The sequence below is a fragment of the Acanthochromis polyacanthus genome, chromosome 4 (genome assembly GCF_021347895.1).
Source record: "Acanthochromis polyacanthus isolate Apoly-LR-REF ecotype Palm Island chromosome 4, KAUST_Apoly_ChrSc, whole genome shotgun sequence".
Lineage (NCBI taxonomy): Eukaryota > Metazoa > Chordata > Actinopteri > Pomacentridae > Acanthochromis > Acanthochromis polyacanthus.
In genome coordinates, this window is record NC_067116.1 from 33,232,935 (window position 1) to 33,243,686 (window position 10,752).

Here is a 10,752-nt window from a genome sequence, read left to right on the forward strand (position 1 = left end):
TTATTTAGACACATGGATTACAAGTTACAGATCACAGTTTATCTACAAAGGTATAAAAGAACAATGTGGTATTTCACTTTATGATCAAAACAACTTGTCAAGATCTAGATATCTTTTTAAATGTGTGGTCAGGATTTCCACATCCGTGTAGAAATCCTGACCACCTGAACTGACACGCCATACAAACTAAAGTGGGAACTATAACGGAAGAAGGTTCAATGTTAGATCTGATTAATCTCTCTCTAGTAACAGGCTATGTACCACAGGCTTTTAAGGTTGCTGTCATCAAACCTTTGCTTAAAAAGCCAACTTTAGATCCAGATGTGTTAGCTAACTATAGACCAATATCCAACCTACCATTTCTCTCTAAAATTCTGGAAAGAACAGTTGCAAATCAATTATGTGAACACTGACAAAGGAATAATTCGTTTGAAATGCTTCAGTCAGGCTTCAGAGTGCATCATAGCACAGAAACAGCTCTAGTGAAAGTTACTAATGACCTTCTCATAGCATCAGATAATGGACTAGTCTCTATACTTGTTTTGTTAGATCTTAGAGCAGCGTTTGACACAATCAACCACAAAATTTTATTACAGGGTCTAGAACATTCAATTGGCATTAAAGGGACAGCACTGGATTGGTTTAAATCCTACTTATCAGATAGGTTCCAGTTTGTGCATGTCAACAATAACTCTTCTGAGCATACTAAAGTTAATCATGGAGTTCCTCAGGGTTCTGTCTTAGGACCTATACTTTTCACATTATACATGCTTCCTTTAGGCAATATTATTAGGAAGCATTGTATTAACTTCCATTGTTATGCAGATGACACACAATTGTATTTATCTATGAAGCCAGATGAAACTGATCAGTTAGCTAGACTGCAAGATTGTCTTAAGGACATTAAAACCTGGATGACTTTTAACTTCCTACTGCTAAATTCAGACAAAACTGAAGTCATTGTATTTGGCCCCAAACATCTTAGAAACTCACTTTCAAAGCAAATAGTTACTCTGGATGGCATCACATTGGCCTCCAGTACTACTGTGAGGAATCTTGGAGTTATTTTTGACCAGGACATGTCCTTTAACTCGCACATAAAGCAAGTCTGTAGGACTTCCTTTTTTCACCTGCGTAATATTGTAAAAATCAGGAACATTCTGTCTCAGAGTGATGCAGAAAAATTTGTTCATGCTTTTGTTACTTCCAGGCTTGACTATTGCAATTCCTTATTATCGGGTTGTCCAAATAGCTCTCTCAAACATCTACAGTTGATCCAAAACGCTGCTGCGAGAGTACTGACAGGAGTTAGCAAAAGAGATCATATTTCCCCTATACTTGCTTCTCTTCACTGGCTTCCTGTTAAATCCAGAATAGAATTTAAAATCCTTCTTCTGACATATAAAGCTCTTAATAACCAATCTGCATCATATCTTAAAGATCTGATAGTACCTTATTATCCTAGTAGAACTCTTCGCTCTCAAACTGCAGGCTTACTTGTTGTTCCTAGAATTTCTAAAAGTAGAATGGGAGGCAGAGCCTTCAGTTATCAGGCGCCTCTCCTGTGGAACCTGCGCCCAGTTTGAGTTCGGGAGGCAGATACCCTCTCTATTTTTAAGACCAGGCTTAAAACGTTCCTTTTTGACAAATCTTATAGTTGGGACTGACTGGGTGACCCACAGGGGTTCGGCTTGTGTCTTCATTGCACAGCTGACTCCCTCTTGGACGTCCCTTCGTTCTGCCCCTAGTCATGCTGCTATAGGCCTAGGCTGCTGGGGGACTTTTCTTGACGCACTGAGCCCTTCTCTATCTACCTTTACATTTAATATGTATACCGTTATTGCAGTACATTCACTCTGTTTCCCCCTGTGCTATTTCTCCGAGTGTCCCTGGTCCCAGAGCTGGATGCTTCAGATCTGCGGTCGATATTCCACCAGCTTGTCCAGTCTCCATCATGTCCACTGTGGGATGCTGCTGCTGACCTTCCTCCAGCCCTCTGCTTCCAGCTCCCCTTTTCCACCAGTCAACTCTGCATTGCCTTCACTATACTTGTTATGCTAACTTATATACTGTTTGAATTTTACTGCTAGTTATATATGTAGTATATTTAATGTCAGAGCCGTACATCATAAGAGTAAACTATGAGTCAGTTTTCAATGTTAGCTTATACTTTGTCTGTGTCACATATCCTGTCATGCATGTATCCAAATGTGATGTGTTTTCCTTGCTTTCCCACCCCTCCCTCTTCTCCCATCCCTCCCCCTTGCCCTCCTCTGTCCTTCTCAACCCGCCCGGCCAGCAGGCAGATGGGTCCCCCCTATATAGAGCCGGGTTCTGCTCGAGGTTTCTTCCCTGTTAAAAGGGTGTTTTTCCTTGCCACTGTCGCCTTTGGGCTTGCTCTGGGGGTCAGGCATATGGGTTCTGTAAAGCGTCTTGAGACGACTTGACTGTAATTGACGCTATATAAATAAAATTGAATTGAAGGTTAAGTTCTCCCCCTGCCACGTAAATGTATAAAATTTATACATAAAAAGTTGTAGCAGGGCAAGAACAGAGTCCCACCAAACCAAATTCTTTTGTACTAAAGCTGCTGACTGACATTATATTGCTCAATGTTCAAAGCCTTTAAATATGTCCACAGTAACTATTCATTTTCATCTTTGTAGTTTTTATCCTTTGCAAAGTCATCCTGTGGGCCAGACTGGACCCTCTGGTGGGTTGCTTTTGGCATGCAGGCCTTATGTTTGATACCCCTGACCTAGGTGGTTTAGAAAAAAATTAAATATAGCATGTATGGCTAGCTCTAATTCTGACCAAGATAAGAGCTTAAAATAAAAGTATTGTAATTACCCTGAAGATAACCTTGGGCTCATCGAGTTAAATTGCAGTTAAACAGTCACGAGCAGCAGGACATATTAGCACACTGGAGACCCTGCAAGGGTTTACTTCTATTCACTAAATGCTAAACTGAACGACATTCAAAGGAATATTTCATGAAATAAGATTTTGGAAATTTTATAGTCGCTCAACAAAATGCGTTCTTGTACTTTCACAAAAACAATGCTAATATGCTGATCTTGACAACCACCATCTTCAGTGTCATTTTTTTTGCCAATTAACAGAAAACACAAAGGATAGTTAAAGCTGATGGAAATGACATTAGTTTTGCAAGTATTTGGTTAAGATGATGGCATTAAATGGCCAAAGCAATTCAGCCAATAATTGTGAGACATCTCAATCTTAAACCTAAAAGTTCACTGCACATTCTTGCTAAATTAAAGGAAAATTCAATAAAATATCGAACACAGTGGGATTCCTCCTCTGGAGATCATGATGTCTGTACTCACCCTTTGGCCCAATCCATGATGTAGATGTTTAACAGAATAAGGTCAAACTCTTTTACATGCTGGTGGGGCCACAGGGAAAGTCAAGGGATCACCAAAAGTCACTAGAAGTCATTTTCTAAGGACTATGAACGCGGATACTTCATAGGAATTCATTACATACGAGGGCTGATCCAAAGGTTCCGATAGTGTACGTGGTGCACGAACACAGAGCACGTCACTGTCCTGTGTGTGCAACATGTACAAGCTCATCGCTACTAGTCAGCTTCACCAAAAACCTAAACGTTTTGTTGAAAAAGAAAATTTCTGCTTCTGAATTCTGTCAGTTTGAAGACCTTTTGTGACCACCAAAACAACCTAAAGTGACTAAACCACATAAAGAAACCATTTCCCTACTCGTTCACCATCAGCATCTTCTAAAGTACCAAAGAAAGCTCTCTAAGGATATTTAAAGCTGTGATGACAAGTAGAACTGCATAATACACGCCTACTGTTCCCTCAATAATCATGGCAATCCCATCAATGACTACAATAACCTACAACACACCAATTAACATTTCATCATTCAACAGAAATGCAAAATCTGCAACTTAAAACCTAGTAACAGAACACGTCTATTTTTATTTGTGACCACTAATCTGGGCATTTGTGATTTCTTTGTAAACCTTAAACTGGATAACAGAAGATAACAGCCAGAATAATCCAACCTTCATGTGAGGATCATGGCCGGTGATCAGAATCAGGTCTGCAGCTACCACTGACAGAAGAAACAGCAAAACCAACCAAAACCTAAGATCAGACAAGGCCCATGAGATCAGAAGCACACCAGGAGCACGCACGGTTTTCTTCAACACACATGTGGTTGTGTAACAGTGATTAGGTTGGACTGTCAAGGCAAAGTTTTACAGTAATGTCCTGAGGCGTTTGAGGAAGAACGCTCAGTGTGAACAACCTGATCTGTGGTTCAACAGCATGTGGGAATTTCACTGTGCGGCACACCCAGCCACTGTATGGTAATTATGCTTAGGTTTGTACCACAACAACACAATCATCACACCCCACCTGTCTTACTCACTAGATTTTGCTTCCTGTGTATTTCTTCCTCTTCCCAAAAATGAAATTCCAAGTTGAGGGAGTCATCACTGTGACACAGTTTAGCACATTCCACTCGTATCATAGATTGTGATGTACATGATTACAAAACAGGCCTGACGTGTTGCAGAAGCACTGGGAGCATTTTATTGCTCCAGAAAGAGACTACTGTGGGGATGGTGCCAAATGTAAATCAAGAACAGTTTTTGTTTCATTTTTTCCTAGGTGGAGTCTCAGATCTTTTTGATGAGACATTTTGACACGAATCATTCCTCCAACCTGCCATCATTGCCACCATTACAGCTACACCCCATCACTGCTACAAACTAAACTACAATTCAACCATTTCACATTAAACCATTGTCATCTTCTTGTCTGCACAGTGGGAAAGCAGAAGGCCATTTATAATCATTCATCTGATTTCTCCTTGGTATGATTTATCACTGCATGATAGGATGGAGATGTCCTCGCATTAAGTCCATCGATCAAATGTCAGCAGCTGCTTAAACACATTTCACTCTCCATTATTTCAAGGTCAGAACATTAAAGCACCAAACCAACCCACAGTCTTCATGCATAGCAGAGACTAACCTGCCGTAGTTGAAATTCACACGCTGGAAATACAGTGATGGATAAGTAGTGAGAGTAAGAGCCACACAAGGACTCTCCTAACAAAGCCTTGTCCAAGACCCTAGAGAACACTTTACAACAATCAAAAGCAGAAACTGCTCATATTGTCAGCGTCAGCCGTTTTTTCTGTGTCAGCGAGAATGCCGAGAGGAAACGAAAGACATCTGCTCTGGACTTCCCCTCAAAAGGGCCACTTATGTTCAGAAAACACTGAACACTCTCATAGTCTGGCCAATCACTTTTTTTCTTCACAAACCATCTGTCCAATGAAAACAGCAGTTTGTGGCAAGCGATACGTCCACCTGGCCCGAAATCACCTCACGCAACGTTAAATTTGTTTTTAAAGCACTCATGACTTCTTACCTTCTTCAGACTGTACCCGGCATGGAAAATAATGGGAGGCAGCAGTATGTTGAAGAACACTTCAGGGTCAAAGGTCACCTGGAGAAGACAGCAAATGTAGAGTTAACAGGGTGAATGTGGCAGAAATGCAGAGCTGAATTGAGTCGTTCTTGTTTCACTGTTACCTTGCGCAACATATCATTCTGCTCCACATTGTGAATCTCTCTGGAGTTGATCTCCCCTTTGAGGGTGTACTCAAAGAACTTGCCGCTGACATTAAGCAGCAGGGTGCTGGCAGGTCCTTCCTTCAGCGAGCAGCTCGGAGGCGTCTTATTGTGGTAGCTGGTTGCAGGAATGCCGTAGCGCAGAATCACACCTACCAGCAACCCTGAGAAGACAGAAAAAGAATCATGGGTTTAACCTTTACAATTAATCAGCTAATGAATGTGAGGTAAAACTAAATGTCACCAAAGAAGCTCAGCACTAGACAGTTTTTCAGGTGCTTGTACTTTACGAGCCCACAGGATCAGGCAGTGACACACAGCGAGCAGCCGAGCAAAGAAAGAAAAATGGGAGGATGATAAGCTAAATCTCACGGAGAGAGCTTCAGCCGGGAAGAAAGGGAATGAGGCAGGCAGTTAGAGGACATAAATCCTCCTATCAGACGGCAGTTATCTGCAGGAGACATGGGGAAGCAACGCTGCCAGAGCTGCACTGGCTGGTTGTTTCTGCAACAGGGTTAATCATGAACATCACACTCTGGCTTTGGCCTAACACACGCAGAAGGCGGTTTATTTCAGGGACTGATTTAACCACTGGCGGTTTCGCTTTCTTGCGGTGTATACTCAAATTACAGAAATTTTAGGTTCTTTCCATGGGTCTGGACTAGGAAGGAAAACTGGCATTTGATAACATAAAAAAAACAAGTAGGGGACTTCAGGTGGCCTTAACCCTCATGTTGTCCTGTGGGTCAAAATTGACCGGTTTAAAGTTTGAAAATGTGGAAAAAAATAATTCCACAGAGAAACTTCTGATGACCACATTTTCAACATTTTTGGGAAATCTTACACATTTTTTGGTGCAAAAAAAAGAATTGTTAAAAATGTTTCTTTCAGAACATTCACAAAAAAAAAAAAAAAAAATCAACCAAAATCCAGCGAAATTCACTAGATGTTGGTTGATTTTTTTGTGAATGTTCTTGAAGAAAATATTAGAAGTTTAACTGATATATGTAATCACTTTAGATATTGTTAGGATTTTTTGGAAGATTTTTACTAATTTTTTAAAAAATATTTACAAGAATTTTCTTGTCAAAATTGGGGGATTTTTTTTTAAATAAATGCAACTATTAAGGAATTATTGGAATTCTCAGAAATTTGGAGAATTTTTGGCTGAATTTTTGGGATTTTTTCAGATAAGAAAACAACATTTTTTGGTGCCTGTAAATGAGGACAACAGGAGGGTTAAAGACATGTCTGGAACTCCCCACTAGTCAGTTAGAACTGAGTAAGACTCTTGGATAAGAGATGATACGTCTTTAAGAGTGAAAAAGACGTTCTAGGTGGCTTTCGCTTAAGCACCTTTCGGATTATCACGACCTGGATTAGAGAGAATCTACATGGACATGAAAAAAACAACTTTCTTTGTAGAGGCTGTTCTTCAGGCAGCAAGTCAAAGCTGCGATGAGGTTTCTACTTGGCAACGCTGTCATACTGCTGAGCGTCCAACACATAAACAGTCTGATTTTGTATGGTGCAGACTTAAACATCACTGCGTCTCACCAAAACAATCTTTCTGGGAATCATTTCTAACGAGATAATGATCCACATGATGATTCAGCCTGTCTTACTGTACATATAAAAGTGTGCACGCAAGCTCCGCGTTTGTCAAATTATGTTCCCATCTCTGTAAATAGCAAATCACAGCTCTAACATTACGGTCGGTTTCCTTGTTTGACCTCCTGCTGCAGCACATGGCTCAAAATTGTGGAGCTGGAAAGAGGCAGCGTAGTTGGAACACCACCAAAGACCAGTTTGCTTTTATAACCCCAAAAAACAAATCAAAGTCTGCCTTTATCATGCGGATGTGCCTGGTTAATAAGTGACATTCACAGCGTTGACTGACTGGGACTGCTGTGATAAGCCACGAAGAGGAATGCAGCACAGAATTCACGTGTGAATTCTTCATCTCAGACATTTACCTCAGGTTTATCTGGCAGCGAGGGGTTTCCAACTATTCCTAGCGTTTAATCAGAGGGATTTGGATGCTTTACATGAATTTATCCGTTGGAAAAAAACGGCTGATCTTTGCCGATTTCACTGTTAATTTGCATAGATAACAGTGTGCATTACATGAATGCACGCTGTGAACATCCATGCCTAGCCTATATAGAGGTCCCTGTAGGAATAATGAACTCACTGGCACAGAAATACATCCAGACTACAGCTGATGACATCAATCCAAACGTTTGATTTTGTCATTTTTTTGGCCTTCTCATCTTGTTTTTGTCGCTTTTTGATGATTATGTTGGTGAAATTTAACCTTACAGAACTCTGAGCAGCAAACTAAACATGTTTTTTTTTAAAATAAGTTCTCCATAAAATGTACTATCAGAGCTTGAAAGATGAACATATGGTGACTGAATCTAACATTTCAGATTGATATTTTGCAAGTGCTCCATAAAAACAGTATAAGGTGCAATTGTGTATTATTGTGGTGTCACAGGAGGTTAAACAGTACAGTGTGTGTTATGTAATGTCATGTTTAAAAGCCTGCATGCCATTCCCAGTCAGTCGGGGGTAAAGCTTCACATGCAGCAGCCTAGTGGAGAGCAGACGAGGCTGAGCAGCCCAAAGCACCTTCTAGAAATTAGCACTGGCCCAGCCAATTAGGAGCAATGTGAGCTGTTGGAAATGCGGAGGCGCGTCGGTGCGTTTATTCAGCCGTAAATCATGCGTGCGTCCTCGGGTTTGTCTCCTCATCGCCTCCGTGCAGCCGCTGCGTAACCACAAGGGAGACTGAATCATGCAAAGCCTGCGGGAAGGTGGTGGTGTGAAGGAGAGAGAGAGTGTGTGTGCATGCATCAGTGTGTGTGTGCGTGCATCCAAAATGTAATCCATAAACCTCACCGTAAATCATTGCCAGGCCGGTTTCGTGAAGGAAACGAACCCTTCTGTGTTTAAAGAGCCATATGGTGAGGATCGTTAAGGTCAGCAGCAGAATGAATGTCAGCAGATTGACGCTGTCCTGTCGGTGACTTTCCTCAGCCTCCTTCTCCGTGGCAAGTTCTTCCATTCCGTCGTCCTCCGCCTTCAGCCCGGACACGGAGCTCAGTAGGATCCACACGGGCATCATGATCGCGTCCAGCGCTGCGCTCCGCTTCGGCCGTCGGAGCGCGTCCATGGCGCAGGATGCTGCTGCGGCTGCTGGCAGCTCACCGCCTCTGTGCCATGTCACTGCTGGATGGTGAACGCAGCCGAGCCGAGAGGGGAGCCACAATCCGCGCCGGGGTTCAACCTTTTAAAGGTACACGATGTGAAAACGGGCGCTCCGCAGAGAGCCGCTGCGCTGTCCTTGTGGAGGAGACCGAACCGCCGCCGAGTACAACCTACTGAGTCACTGTCCGGGGATTCTGATGATTGTGCATTTCAACAGCTCCATCCTCCTCAAAACAGGAAATCCAGGCTGGTGGTTGAAATTAAAAGAAGCAGCAAATATCCTACCAGGATCATGTGGTCGTGAAGGTGGTGGAGGTGAGAGGTATCATAGGGCCACAGCTGGAGGGGAGGGAGGTATTTCTGGAACCTCAGACTTAAAGCTGCACCGATTAGTGTTTCTAGATTTTTAAAAAAAAGGCACAGTTGTGTTCAGATCAAATTATTTACACTGGTAGTTGGTCAAAATGTTATTGTCTGCTGATTACACGTGTTGTTTTATAGCTTTATAGGCAAAGCATTCTGTATTTGTATAGCAGGCAAACATGCAAAACTTTATGCCTGTGGTGGCAGTAAAAGATACATATTTGTGAAATTCAAATGTTTCTTGTAACCAAATAAATGTTTGCAGTTTATAGTGAATCAGACATAACATTTGCAGAATTTTCCCCTTTAGGCTCAACACAGTATTTCTATTCTATTCAGGATTATTATAGGCAATAATATGACATTGTTTCCTGTGTTTAAGCTGTAGGCTATGTGTTTGAGATGTCTAATATCCTTGTTTACACTGTGATTAACACGATTTACTGACGGCTTTCATTTACAAAATAAAAAAGTGTCCGTTTTGCAATTATTCTGTATGTTGTAATCTTAAAAATATAGCCCACATGAGTGAAATTAAAGGGGAACTTCGGTTTTTTTCAACCTGGGGTCTGTTTTCATATGTCATTTCATACATGTGAGTTATGGAGAAATTAATTTTCGACATAGCTCCAGTATTTAGCCAGGCAGGCAGCTTCGCAGCTCAGCTAGCGAAAAGTATGGGGCAACTTGCCCCCCCCCCCTCAAAGTCTGCCCTAACATGCTTTTTTCCCCCCCCACACTGACCAACTCGGATAGTCTCAACGAGTGTCGCACAACATACAAGAGATGAGAATGGCTATTTGTTGTGGTCTGTATCCAAATCTCAGGATGCTAGAAAGCAAATCTCGTTCTGAAATCGCACGATTTCTGAACGAGATTTGCTTTCTAGCGTCTTGAGATTTGGATAAAAGTAGTAAACCTAGTAAAGTAGCAAAGTTAGCAGCTAGCTAAGGTAGCAGGTTACATGTTTCCCTCAGATGTGGTGCGACTGGAGACTAAAAAGAGAGCAAAGATTAAAGTAAATATTAGACTTACGTTTGTTAGGTTGCCAGAAAGATGATTTAAAATGAATGTTAATGTTGTTCCATATCTGCTGGATGTGTAAAAGACAACCTTTTCTTATACATTAGCTGTTTCTACTTTACACAGACTTAACAAGTCAGTGTTGGGGCTACAGCTTGTCGCATTGCCCCCTGGTGGCCAAAACAAGTCAATGCAGGTTTCTTTCTTTACTTCCGTACATGTCTTATTCTTGGAGATGCGTAAATGGCTAACTGCAGACACAACGACACATAGCTGGTATTATTAGGACAGAATTAGGCCAGTGTTATACATACTCCTACCAAGCATGCATACTATAATGTAGTCGCTGCACAGACAGCAGATGCAGACACACATTTTGGGCTTCATGCAGGCATCTCACAGACTGAGCACATCAGCAAAACATAACTTCAGCCTTACTTTATTTATTGGGGCCTCAGATTTGAGAAGTGCAAACATCCTCATGTTGGTGATTCTGATGTATAGTTTAGTGATGCAGTTTG

The 10,752-nt window shown here is 41.6% G+C and overlaps 1 protein-coding gene across 2 annotated transcripts in view; it reads right to left on the minus strand.

Moving 5' to 3' along the window:
• Positions 1-9,252, minus strand: part of slc9a7 (solute carrier family 9 member 7) — a 49,336-nt gene extending 40,084 nt beyond the window's left edge. For both annotated transcript variants that reach the window (XM_022216049.2, XM_022216050.2), the window contains exons 1-3: positions 8,537-9,252; positions 5,594-5,796; positions 5,430-5,507 (exon numbers count right to left, since the gene is read on the minus strand). In XM_022216049.2, the coding sequence (XP_022071741.1) occupies positions 5,430-5,507; positions 5,594-5,796; positions 8,537-8,810 (555 nt within the window). In that variant the 5' untranslated portion in view covers positions 8,811-9,252. The remainder of the gene's footprint in view (positions 1-5,429; positions 5,508-5,593; positions 5,797-8,536) is intronic.
• Positions 9,253-10,752: the final 1,500 nt, after the last annotated feature.